Below are 22,296 nucleotides of genomic sequence, written 5' to 3' on the forward strand. Positions count from 1 at the left end.
CCACTCCCAATTCCTACTTCTTGCTCACATGCACACTGAGAGGCAGCAGCTCAAGTATCTGGGTCCCTGCAACACACCTGGGAGAGCTGGATTGAGTGTTTTTTTTAAGAGATATATTTATTTATTTGATAATCAGAGTTACAGAAGCACACGCGCACACATGCACACACACACAGAGAAAGAGAGAGAGAGAGAGAGGTATTTTCCATCCACTCATTCACTCCCCAAGTGGTCGCAACAACCGGGGCTGGGTCAGGCTGAAGCCAGGAACTACCTCTGGGTCTCCCACGCGGGTGCAGGGGCCCACGGACTTGGGCCATCCTCCACCGCCCTCCCAGGCGCATCAGCAGGGAGCTGGATCAGGAGCGGAGCAGCCGGCACTAGAACCGGTGCCCATCTTGTCTGCCAACGCTGCAGGCGGAGACTTAGTCCTTGCCCTGGTGCCATCTCGGCCACTGAGGACATTTGGTGTGAACTAGTGGATGGGAGCACTCTCTTTCTCTGTCAAATAAACTTATTTTCAAAAAGATGTGTCAAAGGTGGTGATTGGATGAATGGACAGATAAATAAGCACATAAACCAACCAAACCAAGACATAGTGAATACCTAAGTGGCTGAACGCAAACATCAAGGAAGACTTGGCTGTCATGGAGCCGAGAACTCGGCCCACACGCTTCAACCAGCCAGGGCCTGGCCTTCTTCACAGGGAAGTGAGGAGCAAGGAGGGGGCTGAGGCTAAGCCAGCTTTTTCTCTCAGCCCTTGCGGAGGGGTGTGGTCGGTTGCTAGGAAGCCCTAAGGACTGGGGACCTGGATCTTTTGGAAAATCCCAAGCATAGGCGCCGAAGATCAGTGAGGCTGGAGGCGCAGTAAGTGCAAGACGAGTCCAGGACTGCGAATCCCTGGGAGTGCTGCCGGCAAGGAGCACCTGGGGCCTGGGCTCCTCAGGCAGGGAGGAGGCAGCCTGGCCTGGGCGGGGGGAGAGGACACAACGGGGAGGAGGCAGCCTTGGGGGGGGACACAACAGGAACGAGGCAGCCTGGCCTGGGCGGGGGGGAGAGGACACAAAGCCGGGGCTTAGATTACATGGAGGTGGAAACCAAGTGCTCAGGAAGTTCCTCTCCAGCAGAGTGGTCCCACCAGAGGTCAGTGGGACAAACAATGCCTCTTACCTCCCTCTGCCCTCCAGACTGGCTCAGCAACTCTGTGCAGGCAGGGATCTGGTACAGTTCTTTCTTTCTTGGCTTTTTTTTTTTTTTTTTTTTTTGACAGACAGAGTGGATAGTGAGAGAGAGACAGAGAGAAAGGTCTTCCTTTTTGCCGTTGGTTCACCCTCCAATGGCCGCCGCGGCCAGCACATCGCGCTGATCCGAAGCCAAGAGCCAGGTGCTTCTCCTGGTCTCCCATGCGGGTGCAGGGCATAAGCACTTGGGCCATCCTCCACTGCCTTCCCGGGCCATAGCAGAGAGCTGGCCTGGAAGAGGGGCAACCGGGACAGAATCCGGCGCCCCAACCGGGACTAGAACCCGGTGTGCCGGCGCCGCAAGGCAGAGGATTAGCCTGTTGAGCCACGGCGCCGGCCTCTTTCTTGTTTTTTTAAAGATTTATTTGAAAGTCAGAGTTATATATATATATAGAGAGAGAGGGGTCTTCCATCAGTTGGTTCACTCCCCAGATGGCTGCAATGGCCGGAGCTGTATCGATTCGAAGCCAGGAGCCAGGAGCCTCTTCTGGGTCTCCCATGTGGGTGCAGGGGCCCAAGGACTTGGGCCATCTTCTACTGCTTTCCCAGGCCATAGCAGAGAGCTGGATCAGAAGTGGAGCAGCTGGGACTTGAACTGGCACCCATATGGGATGCCAGCACTGCAGGTGGCAGCTTTACCCACTATGCCACAGAGCTGGCCCCTTGTACAGTTCTTTAATATTCCCCCAGTACTCAGCACTGAACTCAATTAATATTGGGTGGCTGCATGGATGCATGGATGGATGGGGGGGGTGGTGAGGGGAAGGGAAGATGAATGGGTGGGAAAATTGGTGGAAGAGTGGAGAAATGGATGGGTGAATGAGCGATTAGACGGATGAGTGTTGAATGAATGTGTGGATGATGAATGGGTGGATAGACGGGTGGATGGATGGTGTGTGTGTAGATAAGTGGATGAGTGGATGAATGAACAGGTGGATGAGTAGATGGCCGGATGGACCCACAAGTGACCGGACTGATAGATGGGTATACTAAGATGCTTCAGAAAGTTTGTGGGAAAATGGAAGCAGACACTGACACAGTGGGGTACGCCACTGCTTGGGACAGCCACATGCCTTATCAGAGTACCTGTTCAAGTCAAGTTACTCCACTTTTTCTTTTTTCAAAAAAAAATTTATTTATTTGAAAGTCAGAGTTACACACAGAGAGAAGGAGAGGCAGAGAGAGAGAGAGCAAGGTCTTCCATCTGCTGGGTCACTCCCCAATTGGCCGCAACGGCTGGAGCTGCGCTGATCCGAAGCCAGGAGCCAGGAGCTTCTTCCAGGTCTCACACGTGGGTGCAAAGGTCCAAGGACTTGGGCCATCATCTACTGCTTTTCCAGGCCATTAGCAGGGAGCTGGATTGGAAGTGGAGTGGCTGGGACACGAACCAGCGCCCATATGGGATGCTGGCACTGCAGGCAGCGGCTTTACCCGCCATGCCACAGCACTGGCCTCCTACTCCACTTTCAATCCAGATTCCTGCTAATACATCCTGGAAAGCAATAGATGATGGCTCAAGTGTTTGAGCCCCTGCCACCCACATGGGAGACCCAGAGACCCAGCTGGAATTCCAGGCGCCTGACTTTGGCCTGGCTCAGCCCCGGTTGTGGTGGGCGTTCGGGGAATGAACCAGCGGATGAGAGAAAGTCTCTTTCTCTCCCTCTCTCTCTCTCTTTCTCTCCCTTTCTGTTGCTTTTGGCTTTCAAGTAGATGAAAGTAAATATAGAAATTTTAAAAATTTGTAGAGAAATGGAATAAGAGATAATGGAAATTATACATGAACTTTAAAAAATTTTATTTATTTATTTGAAAGGCTGAGTTGCAGAGAGAGAGGGAGAGAGAGAGAGAGAGAGAGAGAGAGAGAGAAAGATCTTCAATCTGCCAGTTCACTCCCCAAATGGCTGTAAAGATCAGGGTTGGGCCAGGCTGAAGCCAGGATCCAAGAACTTCAACCATGTCTCTCATGTAGGTGGCGGGGGCCTAAGGACTTAGGGCATCTTCCACTGCTTTCCCAGGCACATTAGCAGAGAGCCGGATCAGAAGTGGAGCACCTGTGGCAGGGAAGAGGACAGAGGGACTGTGGCACAGTGGGTTAAGCCACCACCTGCCGTGTAGGCATCCCATGTGGGTACTGGTTCGAGTTCTGGCTGCTCTACTTCTAGCAGGATCCAGCTCCCTGCTAATGTGCCTGGGAAAGCAGTAGAAGATGGCCCAAAAGCTTGGGCCCCAGCCACCCACGTGGGAGACCCAGAAGAAGCTCCTGGCTCCCAGCCATGGATTGGCCCAGCTCCAGCCATTGCGGCCGTTTGAAGAATGAACCAGTGGATGGAAGATCTCTCTGTAAGTCTGTCTTCCAAATAAAATAATCTTAAAAAATAAAAATAAGAAAAGTGGAGTAGTAGCCAGGACTTGAACTGGTGTGCAATGGGATTGCTGATGTCACAGGTGGAGACTTTACCCACTGCGCCACAACACTGGCTCCTGTCCATGAACTATTTGAGGCTCCCTCATATAATGGATAAATAGATATAAAAATAGATTGACAGGTTGAGAGCAGATGGGTGGGCTGGTAGACCAGGGGACATACAGATTGGGGGGGGGCAGATAAGTTGACTGACGGATAAATGGACAAATAATTGGACAGTTGGGTACGCTGATAGATGAATGAATGGCTGGCCTGGTGGGTGGATAGGTGGATGGACACAGAGATAGACAGGATAGGAAAATAGTGGAGCTGTTGGCACACCAGACAGATTTGTAAACCAGGCAGGCAAGATTGATATTCGGGCACTGGCAAGGGGTGGGCAGGCTGAGAACTGGGACCTGGGAACAGAGCCCCTCGGGATTTGGAGGGAGCAGTGGGAGTCTGGGAGCTGGAGGGGGACAGGGGCCTCCAGTGGTGGACCGGAGGACCATGGGAAACAGTGCTCTGCTGGGAGCCCCACGCCTGAGCCCAGCTCTGCCAAGGCAGGGTCACAGGGCCCGCGGGGAGAGCCCTCAGCCAGCTAGGCCAGCCCCAGTGAGCGGAGGCCCCACGCGGCTGCCAGCTCTGACCCAGAGGAGGTGACTGTTGGCCACCCAGGGGTCTCCCAAGACACAGGCATCCGTTGGGGGCAGGGGTTAGCAAGGTTCTGTGGGTCCCGGGCTGTGGGAGCAGCCAAGGCCTCCAGGGGCCCCGTCTCCCTCCCGTCTCAGCTTCCTCTGGGCAGGGGGCCTGGCCCCCATGGCCTCCCTGGCCAGCCCCTTGAGCACCACCTGCCCCAGCCGGCCAGAGACTTCCTGTAGCGCAAGAGATTTATGCAAACGGGCTGGGGCGGTGATGTCACCCCAAGGGGACTATCTCCCAGCGGCAGGCCCTTCGATAAAATCAGGAACTTGCTGGCCCTGCAATGCCAAGGGAGGGGGCTCACCCAGGGCTCCTGTAGCTCAGGGGGCAGGCCTGAGCCCTGCGTCCGCCCCCCCCCACCGCCACGACGGGGCTCCCCATCCCGAGGGGCTCCGCACTGGCTCCCACCGAAGCAGGGGATCTGACTGGCTCGGAGCTCGGCTGGATGTTACAGGCGTGCAAAATGGAAGGGTTTCCCCTCGTCCCCCCCGTGAGTACTGGGGCTCCTCCACCGGCTCAACCCGGGGCCTGGCAGACACCCGCCTGCCGCCCGCTAACCCACCAGCCCACCCGCTGCCCTCCGGCTCACTATCAGTGGGAAGTTATGTTTCCTCCTCAAGCCCCTGGCTTGGAGACCCGGCAAGGGGGCCATTGGCTTCCTCAGAGCATGCCCCGGCGGGCCGAGGCAGGGCCCTTGGTGGGGCTGTGATCGGTGGGGCCTGAACAGTTATTTATAGATGGGCTCGGTGGCAGGCAGCAGCTCCCGGGCCGGGTACTGGTGAGGGCGGCGGCAGAGCGGCTGGGGAGACGGGCTGGGGACAAGAAGGGGCTCTCGGAGCAGGAGCGGCAACAGGCAGAGGTCTCGGCCCTTGGCCTGGGGGCTCCTAGAGGTAGAGGCTGTCGCAACTCTGGGTCCCAGTGCCCATCCTGGGGCCTGGCACAGAGGACATGGCTGTTGACCAGCAGGTCCGGGCCTCGGGGCCTCAGGTCCCCGAGAAGCTGGGGCAGGGGCAGGGCCTGGGCCAAGGGCTGGGTGCGAAGAGCTGGGCTAGGAGCCCAGCCCAGTGTGGCTCGGGTTGGCACTGGGGCTGGGGTTCAGTGGCAGACAGGGTAGGGGCTGGGGCTGCCACACGGCTGGGACTGAGATTGGGGCTGGGTGGGACCTGGGTTGAGCACTGGCCTGGAGTTGGGACGGAGTCTGACTCTGGGTCAAGATCAGGCAGTGAGTCTGGGGGTGAAGCCGCCGCCGTCCCAGGGGACCGGGCAGGGCAGGGCAGCAGCCTGGGCAGAGCTCCACGGCTCCCCGCTCCCAGTCACAGCTGCAGCCTTAGGCAGGTGTCAGGCCAGGGTCCCTCCGAGAGGACCCTTCTTCCTTCCCCGCCCCGTGTCCTCTCCGCGGTCGGGAGGTGTCGGGGGAGCCGGGAAGGGCTGACGGGGTCTGCCCACCTGACTCAGCTTTCCCGGCTTCCAGTAGCTCCCTTCTCGGCCCCACCCCAGCCTCAGAGCCCGGGAGGCACCCGGGCCTGACATCATTGCCTCCAAGCTTAGGAGGCAGGCTCAGCGCTGGGCTCCCGGCCGCTCCCTGGCAGCAGCCAGCCCCTGAGCCTGCCTGGCACCGAGCGGCGGGGAGCAGGCGGGGGTCACCGAGGCTGTCTCAGGGAGAGCGTGCAGAAGGCCGCAGGCCCAGGGCCTTGGTCACGATCGCTCTGAGCTCTGAGCGCTCAGTCCCCGGGCCCCAGACAGAGCCAGGCACAAGGCAGGGTTTCCTGGGCTCCCACCTTCACCCCTCAGCCCCTCTCTCCTGTCCCAGGGACCACTCTGAGAATCTCTAGGAGGGTGGGCTCCCGAGGCCTGGTCCCCCAAGCCAAGCCCTGAGGCCCAGGGTGGCTGTTGTGCAACCCCTGGGCACGCACTGCGGGGGCGGGGAGAAGCCTGGTGACTGTTGGGAAGGCACTGGGTGTGCAGGTCCCTACGTCTGAGCCAGTGTGCAAGGCTGGGGGAGGGGAGGGGGGCCATCCCAGTGCAGGTGTGGGAGGGAGAGTGAGATCAAGGCCTCTGTCCCTTGGACCCCAAGGCCAGCCTGGGTGACCTCTGCCCAAACTGAATGTCACTGAGGCCCTGGGGCCAGGCACAGGCTGAGGGGGAGGGCAGGGTGGGCTGGGGAGGCTGTGCAGGACATGAGTGGGGGCTGCGCGGGCCAGGGGGCAAGTTTGATGTGATGGTGATTGTGGCGTGTGTGGCGTGTGTGGGATTGTGGCTGTCCGTGGGTCGCAGAGAGTGGGTGTGCATCCGTGTGAGTTCGAGAGGATGGGCAGACGCAGGTGCGGGTGGGGACCGGGAGAGGGGAGGGCAGCCCCAGTCCTCTTTTGACCTCCCACACCCAAGGCCCCTGTCCCCGTCCTCCAAGGTCCCCTCTCCCCTGCTGGCCTGACCACACTGCTCAGCCTGGAGGGGAGCGGTGTGGACCCCATGCACTGGGGGGGGGGCCGCACATGTAGCAGGGGCCCCCCACAGGGCAAACTTGACACCCTCTTTTTTCCGCAGCCGTCGGAAGACCTGGTTCCCTACGACACGGATCTCTACCAACGCCAGACGCATGAGTACTACCCGTACCTCAGCAGTGATGGAGAGAGCCACAGCGGTGAGTGCACCTGCCTGCCCCAGCCTGCCCCTGCCCACCCCTGCCCACCCCTGCCCTCTGGGGGCTGCTTTGGAATTTGGAGAGTCAGACCCCGGAGCTGTCAGGGGAAGTGCTGGCTGCACCCCCGCCCCCGGCCTCCAATAGTGAGCCTCTTTGATGTGCCCAGGCAGGGGTCAGTCTCGACCAGGCCATCTCCTCCTTCAAGCCTTCTGGCTTGCTCACACATCAGGAAACCGAGGCTCAGGGAGCCCAGCGAGCTGTGTGTTCTCACAGCTGGCAGGCTGGACCCAGGTCTGTCCGCTCCATTGTCCAGAGCTTATCCTCTGCCCCTTGTCCAAGTGCCCGCCTCCCCTCTGTCCGTCACCCCCTTGCTCTGATGGGGCCTCCCAACTCCCTGCTCTATGTGGCTCTGGCTCTATGCTGCAGGGCGTCCCGTGCACTGTAGGAGTTTAGCAGCCTCCCCGGCCTCTGGCCACTGGATCAGCCTCAGTGCCAATCACGGCAATCCAACGTGTCTCCACATATCATTGCCAAATTCTCCCTGGTGACAAGGGAGCCCTCCTTGAGACCTGCTGGGCCGAGAGAAAGCGTCTGAGAGCCCCTGATCAGCAGAGGATGAGGTCTCTGGTTTGCAGGGGGTGGGAGTGGGCAACAGGCCTGGGCCAGAGGGGTCTTTCCCTCAGGAGCCAACCCAAGCTCCAGCCACCACACATTCAGGGGAAGGGTGCCTGGGGCCAGGGCAAGGGAGCAGGGAGAGGTCACTCAAAGTGGACCCAGGCATACGACCGTGGACACCCTGAGCCAAGGCGGGGTGCCACATGACCATCCTCCTAGGAGGATCCTCTAAGGTGCCTGTGACAGGACAGGCTGACACTGGGTGTCTGCATCCCCAGAGGGCAGAGGCTCCTGGGAGACACAGTTGAGGACAGTCTCATGCCCGAGGCCACACCTGGCTCTGCAGGTGCACCTGTGCAGCCCCAAGCAGATGGCCACACCCCGGGGACACCACGAGTGGCGAGGAGTCCACACGGAGGGCTCCCCGGGTGGACGCCAAACCTTGAGCCCAGCTCCACCTGGTGCGCACACCTGGGCCCCCTGTAAGGGCAACACCTGGAGGTGTGACCTGGGAGAACAGCCGGTTCAGGGCCACACCTGAGGTTTCTTTTGGAACCCCCGGGACGGAAACCCTTTACTTTTTTTTTAAAGCGTACTTGTAATTCTATGAAAAAGACACCCTCTTTGTGGAAAAATCCAACTCTATCTGTGCGCCCCTAGGCAGGATTAGAAGCCCCAGTGACCACCCCTCCACCGGGCAGTCCCAGTAACCCACAGGGCGAGCTGGGCTTGAGGATGGGCGCCCCCTGGTGGCTCCATTGCAGCAAGCTCTGCGTGGCTGGGCTGCTTTCTCCATCAGAGTTTTTTCCTCGGCCCAGTCCCCCTTGCTGTTCACTGGGTGCACCTGCTTTGGGTCATTCACGTCCTCGGCTTGTCTTCCTGTAACAAAAGCTGCTGCCCATATACCTAGAAACCCACTAGCCCTGTAGCTGGGACTGATGGGGTAGGCGCTTCAGAGGAAGCCTGAATTTTCTAGGCTCAGGCCCAGGTAGGTTCCTTATGTCTGGGGTGGGGCTCCAGGAATAAATCCTGATGGGCTGTTTGGGCACCTCGTTTTGTCACAAAGGCCCAAACACTCTGCCAGGGTCCCCAGCTGTCCCTGGTCCCGCCCCTGTCCCTTCATTGCCCATTTGTGGTATCTCTGTTGCACCTGTTAGAAGGCGTTGTCTGAAAATTCGAGCAGAGACACTCCCACCCCCTTTCACCAATGCCTAGCCATCCTCTGTGTCCGTATTTTAAAGCAGCCACACTTGGGGAGAAAGCTTTAGTGCCAAACCTGGGTCCAGCCCTGGCTCTACCACTCACCTGCGGTGTAACCTTGGAGAGAGCGACATAACCTCCCCAAGTCCCTGGCTCCTCATCTATGAAACGAGAGCCTGGACAGACTGGCCTCCTGGTGCTGCGATGGTCCCATGAGGTCACGTGCAGAGAACAGGCCCAGAACTCTCCCTTTGGCTGTGTTGGCTCTTCTGCAGCCCCACGGCCGGACGGGACAAGCAGCTGGGGGAGTGGGAGAAGAACAGAGGGCTGTGTCACACATCAGCTGGGTCACTGTGCACTGACTCAGGCGACAGAACCAGCCACGTGTCCACTCATTCTAACCCCCGCCCATCATCTATGCACCCATCCAGCCACCCGCTGTCCACCCACCCTCCCATGCGCACACTCACATACCCACCCATACTTCTGACCACTTCCTTTCCACCCACATGTGCAGCGTCCCCTCACTGGTCCACCCACCAGAGTCTGCTTTTGTGCCAAGTGCAGACATTGTTATAGACACAGAGTCCATAGCAAGCAAATGAGGCAAGCTCTCCTCTCCCAGCGAAGGGAGGGGCAGCAAGCGATCAAACCCTCTGCGAGGTGTGTAAGACACACACAACCAGCTGCAGAGGAGGAGCCTGGGTGCAAGGGAGGCAGGGGAGCCGGCACAGCGCATGCAAGCAGGAGGGGCCCCGACAGAGCGCAGGGGGGGGGGGCGTGGAGAGCAGATGCGGCCGGCGGGGTCGGCAGCGGGCAGATCTCACAAGGCTTGGAGGCTTTGGCGAGTTTGGATTTTGGGGGAATTATTTTTACTTGAAAGGCAGAGTTATGGGGGATAGGGAGGGAGGGAGAGAATCTTCCATCTACTTGTTCACTCCCCAGATGGCCACAACAAACAGGAGCCTGGAGTTGCATCCGTGCCTCCCATGTGGGTGGCAGGGGTCCGAGCTCATGGGCCATCTTCTGCTACTTTCCCAGTGCATTAGCAGGGAGATGGACTAGAAGTGGAACAGCCGGGACCTGAACCTGTCTTCCTGTAACACCCATAAGAGGTGCCTGTGTCACAGGCAGTGGCTTTGCTTGCTGTGCCACAGCGCCAGCCCCAGGTGTTTGGATTTTCTCCTCCAGACAACAGGAGGCTGTTGGAGAATTTTGAGCAGGGAAGTGACAGGATCTAAATAACGCTGTGTGTGTGTGTGTGTGTGTGGTGAAAGAAACAAATTTTAAATCGTTTAACTTTTAAAATATCCATTGCAGAAGCTTGAAACACACAACAGCATCTGGCGTAGGACATTCCCCTGTTCTGATCTCACACCCCCTCCTTGGCACCTTGGCGCGCCTGTCCTCGCTGACATTGTATTCTACGTATATAAATCTATACATCTGTAAACACACGTGCACGTGTACATATCTCCTTCACCCCAAAAATGGAGTTGCAGTATCACGCCCGGTTCTGAAATTTGCTATCTTTCGGTTAGACTTGTCGTTGGCATTTCCACCTGCCCCCTGGCCTCTGGGGTGCCTTGTGGGCCAGATGCGCAATCTCCATGCCCCCTGTATCTTCGTCCTGGCGCCTGCGTTCTGGGACTGCTGTCCTGATTCAGGGGGCCGCTGCGTGAACGGACTCGGAACAGGCACTGGCAAACTGAGGTTAGATGTGGACTGGGAGGTGAGCTTTGCAGGTTTGCTTGGCTGCACCCCCGTTTATCCTATTTTCTCATGTGCTTACTAGTAGTTCAACTGCGTATAGAAATCTAGGTTGAAAGTCACTTTTCCCCTTTAAAATTTGGAAGCGTTTCTCTACCGTCTCGGCTGCCGGAGTTTTTCTTATGAAGTCTGATGTCATTCCCTGTTCTGTTTTTTGTAAGTGACTTGGTTTTTGTTTCCATTCACTTATTTGTTCTCTGATCTCGCTGGAAGATTTTGGGTTTTTGAATTTTCACTTATTTGAGAGAGAGTTGGGCTCCCTCCATTTCAGTGACGGCTGGGGCTGGGCTAAGGGCAAATTCAATCCGGGTCTCCCATGTGGGCTGCAGGGGCCCAACCATTTGTCATTACTGCTGTCTCCCAGGGTCCGCTGGGCAGGAAACTGGAATCGAGCTAGCGGCTCCTCTCCAGCCCAGGTCCCACTCTGATACAGAGCTTGGTTGACCTAACCTGAGTCTTTGCTGCCCTAACACCAGCCCCATTTTTGAAGTTTTTGGTGTCTCCACTCCATACCTAGTGGTTCTAGTGAGTATGTTTTTTAAAAAAGCCCACTCTGGGGACCGGCGCTGTGGCGTAGCTGGTAAAGCCACAGGCTGTGATGCCGGCATCCCATGTGGGTGCTGGTTCAAGTCCCGGCTGCTCCACTTCCGAGTCAGCTCTCTGCTATGGCCTGGGAAAGCAGCAGAGGAAGGCCCAAGTGCTTGGACCCCTGCACCCACATGGGAGACCCAGATGAAGTTCCTGGCTCCTGGCTTTGGCCTGATCCAGCCCTAGCAGTTGCAGCCATCTAGGGAGTAAACTAGCAGCTAGGAGACCTCTCTCACTCTCTGTCTCTCCTTCTCTCTGTAATGCTGCTTTTCAAATAAATAAATCTTTTTTTTTTTTTAAGGCTACCCTGGGGGCTGATGTTGTGGGTTAAGTAGCTGCCTGCAGCACCAGCATCCCATATGGGTGCCGGTTAATGTCCCGGCTGCTCCACTTCTGATCCAGCTCCCTGCTGATGCATCTGGGAAAGCAGTAGAAGATGGCCCAAGTGCTTGGGCTCCTGCACCCACCTGGGTGACCTGGAAGAACTTCTTGGCTCCTGGTTTTAGCCTGGCCCAGTCCTGGCTCTTGCAACTATTTGGGGGGGTGTGTGAATTAACAGATGAACATCTCACTCTCTTTCTGTTTTGTCTCTCTTTGTGTGTGTAACTGCTTTTCATATAAATAAATCTTAAAAAAAAAAAAAAAAGAAGAAGAAGAGCAGCTGGGACTTGAACCATCAGGAGCTTAACCTGCTGTGCCACAATGCCGGCCCATATATAATTCTAAAATGAGAGACAGACAGCATTCACTCATCTGCTGGTTCACTCCCCAGATGCCCGCGACATCTGGAAGTAGGAACTCCTCAGGGTCTCCCGGGAGGTTGGCAGGGACCCAGCCACTTGAGCCATCAGCTGTCGCCTCCCAGGGTATGCAGTAGCAGGAGGCCGGGATTGGCTGCGTAGCTGGACTCAAACTCAGGCGCTCCGTCGTGGGATGTGGGTAGCTCAAATGGCATCCTAACCACTACAGGAATGGCTGTCTCTCAAGGTAGATTTTGAGGGTAGGGTTCATAGGGTTTGCTGTTGTAATTATTCTTTTTAATCACAGTAAAATGCATATAATATTTACCATCTTAACCATTTAGCATTTTTAAATGTTTACTTTCATTTTTATTTGAAAGGCAAAGAAACAGAGACAGAGAGGGAGACACAGAGATCGTCCATCTGCAGGCGCATTTCCCAAATGCCTGCAAACAGCCAGAGCTAGGCCAAGCCAAAGCCAGGAGCTCAGAACTCAGTCCGGACCTTCCACGTGGGTGGCAGGGACCCAAGTACTTGAGTCATCACTTGATGCTTCTCAGGGTGCAGGAAGCCAGAATGGAAGGCAGGCAGGACCTGAATCCGGCACTCTGACACGGGATGCTGGTGTCACCAGTGGTGTCTCACTGCTGAGTCAGGCACCTACCCCATCTCCATCCGTTTTTTTTTAATGGCTTATTTGAATTAGCATTATGTCCTCAAGGTTCATTCATGTTACAGCATGTGTTGGGATTTCCTTCCTTTTTTTGTTAAGATTGATTTATGTATTTGAAAGGCAGAGTTATAGAGAGAGAAGGAGAGACAAAGAGAGATAGCTTCCATCCACTGGTTCATTCCCCAAACGGTTACAAACTGGGGCTGGGCCAGGCCAAAGCCAGGAGCCCAGAGCTTCTTCCGAGTGCAGGAGCCCAGGCACTCGGGCCATCTTCCGCTGCTTTCCCAGGTGCGTCAGCAGGGAGCTGGATATGAGATGCAGGGGAAAGCTTAATCCCCTATGCCACAAGGGGCCCCTCCCTTCCTTTTTTTTTTTTTCTTTTGAAGATTTATTTATTTATTTGAAAGTCAGAGTTACACACAGAGAGAAGGAGAAGCAGAGAGAGAGAGAGAGAGAGAGAGAGAGAGAGAGAGAGACAAGTCTTCCATACGCTGGTTCACTCCCAATTGGCCACAACGGCCAGAGCTGTGCTGATCCAAAGCCAGGAGCCTGGATCTTCTTCCGGGTCTTGCACATGGGTGCAGGGGCCCAAGCACTTGGGCCATCTTCCACTGCTTTACCAGGCCATAACAGAGAGCTGGATAGGAAGTGGAGCAGCCGGGACTCGAACTGGTGCCCATATGGGATGCCAGCACTGCAGGCGTTGGCTTTACCCGCTATGCCACAGCACCGGCCTCCTTCCCTTCCTTCTTAAGGTTGAATGATATCCCATTGTACGTATAGACCACATTTTGCTTATCTGTTCGTCTGTCAAAAGACACTGGGGTCCTTTCCACACCCCGCTTGATGTGAACAATGCTGCCATGAATGTGATGGACAAATATCTCTTTGAGACCCCGATCTTAGTTCTTTTGGATACACACTCAGAAGGGAAATTGTTGAATCAAATGGTAATTCTATTTTTAATTTCTTGAGGAACAACCATACTATTTTTCCATTGTAGCTGCACCATTTTACAATCCTACCAACCATATACAAGAGTTGTAGTTTCTTCACATCTTCACTGATATTTGCTATTTTCTGTTTGTTTGTTTGTTTGTTTTAAATAGAAGCTATCCTAAGAGGTGGGACAGAATTTCTATTTGTGCTGGGATTAGTGAAGGCAAGAGTTTCAAAGTAGGACTCTTTCTGTCCGTGCATCCATCCATCCAACCAGCCCCCCCACCCACCCATCCGTCCATCCGTCCACCCATCGATCCATCCATCCATCCATCCAACCAGCCCCCCCACCCACCCATCCGTCCATCCGTCCACCCACCGATCCATCCATCCATCCATCCAACCAGCCCTCCCACCCACCCATCCGTCCATCCGTCCACCCACCGATCCATCCATCCATCCATCCAACCAGCCCTCCCACCCACCCATCCGTCCATCCGTCCACCCATCGATCCATCCATCCATCCATCCAACCAGCCCTCCCACCCACCCATCCGTCCATCCGTCCACCCACCGATCCATCCATCCATCCATCCAACCAGCCCTCCCACCCACCCATCCGTCCATCCGTCCACCCACCGATCCATCCATCCATCCATCCAACCAGCCCTCCCACCCACCCATCCGTCCATCCGTCCACCCATCGATCCATCCATCCATCCATCCAACCAGCCCTCCCACCCACCCATCCGTCCATCCGTCCACCCACCGATCCATCCATCCATCCATCCAACCAGCCCTCCCACCCACCCATCCGTCCATCCGTCCACCCATCGATCCATCCACTCATCCATCCAACCAGCCCTCCCACCCTCCCTCCCTCCACCCACCCATCCATCCCTCCCACCCTTCCCTCTATGCCTTCATCCTTTCACATCACTCACCTTCCACCCGCCCACCAATTTATTCACACAGCCAACCCATCATCCTACTGTCCTTCCTTCTACCTAGCAAGCCCTCCGTCCATGGCATGCTCTTTTCCACCTAACAAATACTCATCACGTGTCTTTTACATGCCGGCCACATTGCTAGGTGATGAGGAATGAATAAAAGCCAGATCCTGCCAGCGGGGTCTTTGTAACAAGGGAAATGATTTAAAGGTCTAACAATCAGAACGCAGGGTAGAGGGCCACCAGTGCCCTGGGATCAGCAGCTCCCAGTGGGCCTCAGTTTCCCTGTCTGAGCAGTTCCCAGGAGGGCTGGGCTCCACGAGCTCCAGTCCAGAGGTCTGTGACTTACTGACGAGGACTTTTCCTTGGCCCTTCCATTCTTAATGCCTCATCTTTCTTCTCGGTTTTGATGGGGGGGAGAGCCCGGGGCTTCGGGCTTGGGTTTCTGCTCTCAGGAGCTAAGGTTAAATGAATGACGCTTCAGGTTTAGATGTTTTGTGTGGGGTGATTTGGAATATCATTTTATTTTTGTCTGAGTGACATCAAAAAAGTAAGAATAGACATGGCCGTGGGACTTTGGCCCCAGACTGGGAGTTGGTTTGGAGGGAGGAAAGGAGAGATCAAGAGAACGGCTTGTGTGTGGTTGGCTGGACGATGGCTGGACGGGTGTAGGGTCAGTGATGGGTGGATGGATGAGTGATGAATGAGGACGCGGTCGATGACGTACAGTGACAGATTGGTGGATGGACAGGTGATGTCTGGCTGGATGATGGTTTCATAGTTGAACGATGGGTAGATGGGTGATAAATGCTGGATGGGTGGATGACAGATATAGTGGACAGACAGATGGGTAAAAGGAGTCAGGAAGGGGTTGGGATCGTGGTGCAGCAGTGGGGCCGCCCTTTGGGACAGCAGCAACTCATATTGGAGTGCAAGGTTCGAGTCTCGCCTCCACTTCCAATCCAGCTTCTTGCTAATACACACCCTGGGAGGCAGTGGGCAATGATGGCCCAAACAGCCGGGTCTCTGCCACCCACGTGGAAGACCCAGATGGAGTTCCGGGCTCCTGGCTTCAGCCTGGCCCAGTCCTAGCTGTTTGGGGGAGCATCTGGGGAGTGAACCAGTGGATTCAAGATCTCTGTCTCTCTGTGTCACTCTTCCTTTCAAATAAACAAAAAATATGATTTTATAAAGGTAGCAGCTAGTAAGTCTTCCAGGGACACCATGGGTCTTACATAAAGCTTTCGTCTATTAATAAAACGGAATGGTGTTCATTATTATCTTGTAGGGTGGGAGTTCAGTCTCTGGAGTTGAATGCAAGTACGTTGCATCTTAACTCTACCAATGATAGCTGTAGCCAAAGGACTTAGCTTTTTTGAGCCATATTTTCCTTAAATGCAAATGCCAAACACTGGTGGACATCTCTGCATCGGGTACCCACCCCTGCACATGACAAGAGTTGTCTGCAGAAATGCAAATGACTCCGCTTTTCTGTGGAGCTGGGGGGATGCTCAAGGGACCCGTGGGCAGCCTTGGTGAAGGCAGGAAAAGGGTAGAGGGAGGTGCTGAGGAGGAGCCAGGGTCCCGGTGGGCTGGCCCTTGTAGGGCCCCCTATCTTACACCGTCTCTGCTACCAGTCACCGATGCCCGAGCACCCAGGGCCAGGGCAAAGGTGAAGTTTCCACTGGGCCTTTGGAAACCTTAGCTGTAGCTCCAGGAGCGTCCACCGCAGCCCTCAGGGGCCCCTGTTCCAGGGAGCAAAACACCCGCCACAGGCCCTGGGGAATGCAGGGGCCCGGGTCCCCTTCCCGCCCCTGACTCCGAGGGTCTCTGCAGGGGTCCAGAACCATCCTTCTCTAGCTCTCAAGTGGCTGACGAAGGCGAACTGAGACCAACTTTGGGGAACGCTGGGACCACCCGGGGGGAACCCGGGGGTCTTCTGTGGAGCTTAAATAGAGGTGGGGGGAGGAGCAGCCATGCGCCCATCACTGGCTTGTAAGAGCCGCGGGCACTCAGGGTCTCCCAGCCTCGAAGCTGGGGCAGGCTTAGGGCCCCGTGAGGCATCCCCAAGGAGCCAGATCCCTCAACGTGGGCAGAGGAAGGCAGAAGTGGAGAAGCCAGGAGCGAGGCTGGAGGGAGATCTCTGGCTAAAGAGGACCCTGGGTCTGCTCCCCAAATCCCAGGGCCCCTTGGCAGCAGGTCCTCCCGTGCCAAGCGGAGTCTCTGGTGCAATTGTTAACTCACTGAGAGATGAGCGGACAGACTGCGTTTTCTCCTTCGCACTCCTCCATCCCCACTTTCAGGCTTAGAATACGGCATAGAGGGGCCAGAAGTCCTAAGAGGCTAAGACTCACTCCTTCATGCACGTGTTTGTTGACTCGTTCAGGAGATGTTGGTTGAGTGCCTGCCATGTCCAGGCCCTGGGAACAGAGAGGTGCCCGTGACCTTCAGGGTACAATGCTGGGGCACCAACAGCGGCCACTGGAACAAAGTGACAGCCAGGTCCCCTACAATGATTTCTCCAGGCCACTCACTAAGGTGCAAGGTGCCTGCTGCGGGGTCTGCTTCTTTGTTTGACAGGCAATTAGACAGTGAGAGAGAGAGAGAGAGAGAAAGGTCTTCCTTCCATTGGTTCACCCCCCAAATGGCTGCTACAGCCGGCGTGCTGCGCTGATCCGAAGCCAGGAGGCAGGTGCTTCTCCTGGTCTCCCATGCGGGTACAGGGTCCAAGCACTTGGGCCATCCTCCACTGCACTCCCTGGCCACAGCAGAGAGCTGGACTGGAAGAGAAGCAACCAGGACAGAGTCTGGCGTCCCAACCGGGACTAGAACCCAGGGTACCGGCGCCGCAGGCGGAGGATTAGCCTAGTGAGCCGAGGCGCCAGCCTACGGGATCTGCCTTTCTTGGAGGCCCCCTCCTCACTGCTGTAGCAGGAGGCTTCTGGCTGGAATAAATCTTGCTTTGCTCAAAACAAAACCAACCAACCAACCAACAAGCAAGAATGCTGCATGCCCACCTGCTACTCCGGGCTCTTCAGAATCTAAACACAATGGTGGTGGTGACGACCACAGCTACTCTTCCCTGAGTCTTATTTTGGGCCAGGTGCTGTTTCAAGCACTTTGCAGGCATCAGTTCGCTAACGTCACAGCAGTCCTATGAGATAGGCGTAAAACGAGCCCCATGTAACAGATAAAGAAACTGAGGCCTAAAGAAGTAGAGACCCACCCAGTGCCACAGAGCCGGGACTTCAGCCCAGCTGCACCTGACTCCCAAACCCAGTATTCCTCTCCTCTCTGCCACACAGACTCCTGGAGGCAGACCTCCAGCACAGCTTCACACGTGGCCAAGGGCCGTCTCTGACTTTTAGAGTCCAGGGGGAAGACAAACGTCTTGTCTGGGCCACAGAGCGAAGTCACCACTGAGCAGGGTTCCAAATGGAGGCCCCTGGTCCCTGGGCCAGAGCTAAAACACACTGGTCATTTCTTTCTTTTTTAATTAATTTATTTGAAAGGTATAATTACAGAGAGAGGCAGAGAGAGAGAGAGAGACACAGACATACTCACACACACACACACACACACACAGAGGTCTTCCATCTGCTGGTTCACTCCCCAGTTGGCCACAATGGCTGGAGCTGCACCAATCTGAAGTCAGGAGCCAGGAGGTTTCTTTCCAGTCTCCTATGCAGGTGCAGGGGCCCAGGGACTTGGGCCATCTTCCACTGCTTTCCCAGGCCACAGCAGAGAGCTGGATCAGAAGTGGAGCAGCCGGGTCTCAAACCAGCTCCCATATGGGATGCCGGCGCTACAGGCAAAAGCTCAGCCCACTATGCCATAGTGTCAGCCCTTCAGGTCACTTCTTAGGGATGTGGGAGAGACTATGTGTGTGTAAGAGAGAGAAAAACAGGGGTGCAAGTGAGCAGGTGGCCACGTGTGGACCTACATGCACACGTGTGCACACATACTCGATGGGCGGTAGACCTGCCCCAGAGACACAGCCTGACCCGGCACCATGTCCACTACCTCTTGGGTCACGTGAGAAACCCTAACTGTCACTTTGTCACCGCACCTTCTCTTGGACTTCCGATGGTGTGCGGGAAGGTCCCTCGGGAACGTGGGAGAAACCACATTCTTGGAGAAACCACACCCGAGGTCTTCCCCAGCACCAAGACCGGGCTCCCAGGGGCTGTGGCTGTTTCGCCATCTCAAGTTCACCCACTGAAGACCCAGCCACCCATGGCGGCAGTTTCCGGGAAAGCGTCCCAGGCAGCCAGCGCCCTCCCTGGGACACAGGTGCAGCTGCCCCAGGTCCTGGCGTTGAGGCAGTGCTGTGGACCCTGAGCCACTGTGGTGTGTGAGGAATGTAGCCCTGTGACTGTCATCACACTGTGGCCACGTGACGGGGCCATGTGCGTGGGGCTGGGCAGCCAGGGGCTGCAGGTGCTTGGAGGCATCTCATCTTCCCAGTAACTTGTACCCCTTCTACAGGTGAGTAAACTGAGGTGAGAAAGGCCTCACAGCCAAGGAGCAGCACAGCCAGGCTCAGGCGCTCGGGCCTGTGACCACCGGGAGTTACTGAAAACAGGGGACCCTGGCTCTGCCTCTGCTCTCAGGCATGTAAGGCTGCTGCCTCTCTGAGCCTCAGTGTCCTCATCTTTAAAATGGGGCCATGTAGTAATGAGTTGGGAAATGAGAACCAAACTTGCAGCTTGGCCCAGCACGTGGTAAATGCCCAGAACAGCCTGGCCCAACTGGCTTCCATGGTGCTGGCCGTCCGCGTGCCCTGCCCTTGCCAGGGCTCACCCCTGCTGCCCGCCTGTCCTCCCTGCAGACCATTACTGGGACTTCCACCCCCACCACGTGCACAGCGAGTTCGAGAGCTTCACCGAGAACCACTTCACGGAGCTGCAGAGTGTGCAGCCGCCCCAGCTGCAGCAGCTGTACCGCCACATGGAGCTGGAGCAGATGCACAACGTCCTTGACACCCCCATGGCGCCACCCCACACCGGCCTCGGCCACCAGGTGCGTGCGTCGCCGCTGCCCGCCGCCTGCCGGGCCTGCCTGCGGTGGGGCCCTGGAGCCTCACAGGAAGCTGACACAGGCTCTTACTCAACTGGGCTTCCTGCCCCTCGGCGCCAACGGCGGCCGGAGCCCCAACGGCTGCTGCCTGACCCCCCGACTGACCGTGTGACCCACGCCCCACGCCTCCTCCCACCCAGGAGGGGCAGAGCCCAGAGAATGCTCGCCTGCCCACCTGCCCGCCCACTGCCCCTCGCTGGCGGCTGCCCCGTGTCCTGGCCCTGGGGGAGCCCACATCTGAGCCACTGTGCCTGCTGCTCTCTCCTGGCTGACCAGAACCCCTCAGCCCCAGGGGCTCTGACCCCAATCGGGGACCCCCACTGGGTCTTCCCTCCCCTGTCACTCCCCAGTGGCCCCCAGGGCCGCTGCAAGGTCCTCACATCTTTGTGCCCTTTCCCTGGGAGAGACATGTGCCCCCTCCCCCACCACTGCTCCCATGTGTGGCGGCCCTGCCTGGTCTCCTGCTTGGCTGCCCTGCTGGCCTCTGCCTTCCCCAACACGCCCTCTTCTCCCCCTGTGGCAGCCCAGAGCCTCCCTCACTGACCACAGTCCCTGTCCCCCCTCTGCCCAGGTCTCCTACCTGCCCCGGACCTGCCTCCTGTACCCACCCCTGTCCCCGGCTCAGCCCAGCTCGGACGAGGAGGAGGGGGAGCGGCAGAGCCCCCCGCTGGAGGTGTCTGACGGGGAGGCTGACGGCCTGGAGCCCGGGCCCGGCCTCCTGCACGGGGAGACAGGTAGGGCCCCGCCTCGCCCCGGCCCCTGCCCTAAATCTGGCCTTGACGGTGGTTGGATCTGTGCTTTACAAGCCCTCGGCCAAGGCCGCTGCCCTGGCAGTCTCCCTCCAGGGCCGTGTGTGTGAGCCACGTGCAGGGGTGTGTGTGTGTTTAAAGGTGAAGGTGTGTGCATGGGTGAGGGGTGTGGGCTGTGAGTGCAGCTGGGTGTGCACGTGCGGGCAGGGTGGGAGTGAGGTGCCTGGCCGCCCCCAGCGCACCTGGCACCTCCCCCGCGCAGGCAGCAAGAAGAAGATCCGCCTGTACCAGTTCCTGCTGGACCTGCTGCGCAGCGGCGACATGAAAGACAGCATCTGGTGGGTGGACAAGGAGAAGGGCACCTTCCAGTTCTCGTCCAAGCACAAGGAGGCGCTGGCGCACCGCTGGGGCGTGCAGAAGGGCAACCGCAAGAAGATGACCTACCAGAAGATGGCGCGCGCGCTGCGCAACTACGGCAAGACGGGCGAGGTGCGCAAGGTCAAGAAGAAGCTCACCTACCAGTTCAGCGGCGAGGTGCTGGGCCGCGGGGCCCCGGCCGAGCGGCGCCACCCGCCCCACTGAGCCCCGGCACGCCGGGCCGCCCCGCTGCCCATAGCATTAAGCCCTCGCCTCGCCGGCCCGGACACACGGAGCGAGCTCCCGGGGCCAGAGGCTGGACTGTGGCGGCCAGGCCTCGCCCGCCCCCTCGGCCCAGCCCCCAGACACCCTGCTTTGCCCCCACACACACCTGGACTCCAGCCCCCGCAGGGTGGGCCCCGCTGAGTGACCGGGGTGCGTCCTGGGCGTGGGCGTCCCGCCCGTGCGTGCCTGCCGGATCGTCTTCTATAAGCACCCTCCTCCCCCCCAAACCGTTCGCCTCCCCCCTCCCACCGTCGCCTTCCCCCAGGAACAGAGTAAAGTTATCCGCGGTTAATCCCCTTGCCACGCTTTTGAAATTGTTTGTGCACCTCGTCTGGGCCAAGGTGTTTGGGAACCACGACGGGATTCGGTGGTAGTGGAAACTTGGGTGAGGCTGGGACTCACAATCTTTTGGTTACAAACCCCGCTGAGATGATGATGGTGAATATTAACAGCAGCAGCAACACCATAGATGTTTCTGGTCGTTTGCACGTCAGCCTTGACTGACATGTGCGGTGTCACATCAACCCATTACACGGACCTGGAAACTGAGGCTCCAAAGGTCACATGATTTTCCCAAGCTCAGCTGGTGAGTGGCATCGGTGTGAAGTAGGAAGCTGCCACTCACCGGAAGACAGCACTATGCAGCTTGCCAAGGAGCAGGAATCTAAGCCCCAAAGCCCCAGCTGGCCACCAAAAGCTCCCATAAGGTGTACATCTGGGGGGGGGGGGCGGTCTTCGACTCATCTAGTGAGTTCCTGGGGTGCAGCTGTGCGTCCCGGCCCTTCAACCCCAGCAGGGGAGAAACAGCCAGAGATGGGCTGGGAAGCAGTGAGGATGGTGGTGGGAGTGGGCATGCTCCCCTCCCAAAGCAGTCTGCAGACCCCCGGGGCCATTAGTGCAGAGACAGGGACCCTGCGGCCCCTCAGTGTGCTCCCTGGCCCCGCACCTGCTGTTGGCAGCATGTTCTTTTCAGGAAGGCTCAGAAGCAGGTGACGTGGCTTGAAAGTGGGTCAGTGGAGGAAAACTGGATTTCAGTGTCGAAGGGGCCCATCTGGGAAGAGCAGGTGTACAGAATCCTCCCTCTGGCCATGCCAGATAAGTGACCTTTCTCAATGTTGGATCTGCCTCGGAGGGCGTCACCTGGAATTTGCTTCTTTTATTTTTTTTAAATTTTATTTATTTATTTGATAGGTAGAGTTACAGACTGTGAGAGAGACAGAGAGAAAGGTCTTCCTTTTCCGTTGGTTCACCCCCCAAATGGCCGCCATGGCCGGAACTATGGTGATCCGAAGCCAGGAGCCAGGTGCCTCCTCCTGGTCTCCCATGTGGGTGCAGGCGCCCAAGCACTTGGGCCAACTCCACT

The 22,296-nt window shown here is 57.2% G+C and overlaps 1 protein-coding gene across 1 annotated transcript; it reads left to right on the forward strand.

The window, feature by feature from the left end:
* Nucleotides 1-4,642: 4,642 nt before the first annotated feature.
* Nucleotides 4,643-21,105, forward strand: SPI1 (Spi-1 proto-oncogene). The gene is made up of 5 exons (XM_062198014.1): nt 4,643-4,837; nt 6,892-6,988; nt 19,295-19,485; nt 20,114-20,276; nt 20,554-21,105. Exons 1-5 carry the CDS (start codon nt 4,793-4,795, stop codon nt 20,871-20,873), a joined length of 816 nt encoding a protein of 271 aa, XP_062053998.1. The 5' UTR covers nt 4,643-4,792; the 3' UTR covers nt 20,874-21,105.
* The last annotated feature ends 1,191 nt before the right edge of the window (nt 21,106-22,296 follow it).

The sequence above is a fragment of the Lepus europaeus genome, chromosome 7 (assembly GCF_033115175.1).
Source record: "Lepus europaeus isolate LE1 chromosome 7, mLepTim1.pri, whole genome shotgun sequence".
NCBI classification, from domain to species: domain Eukaryota; kingdom Metazoa; phylum Chordata; class Mammalia; order Lagomorpha; family Leporidae; genus Lepus; species Lepus europaeus.

Excerpts from the sequence above, each read along its gene's own strand:
- SPI1 (XM_062198014.1), top strand. The coding sequence starts at position 4,793 with ATGTTACAGGCGTGCAAAATGGAAGGGTTTCCCCTCGTCCCCCCC. Across the intron at positions 6,989-19,294 it reads TGATGGAGAGAGCCACAGCG|ACCATTACTGGGACTTCCAC; the intron begins GTGAGTGCACCT and ends TCCTCCCTGCAG. Across the intron at positions 20,277-20,553 it reads CCTCCTGCACGGGGAGACAG|GCAGCAAGAAGAAGATCCGC; the intron begins GTAGGGCCCCGC and ends TCCCCCGCGCAG.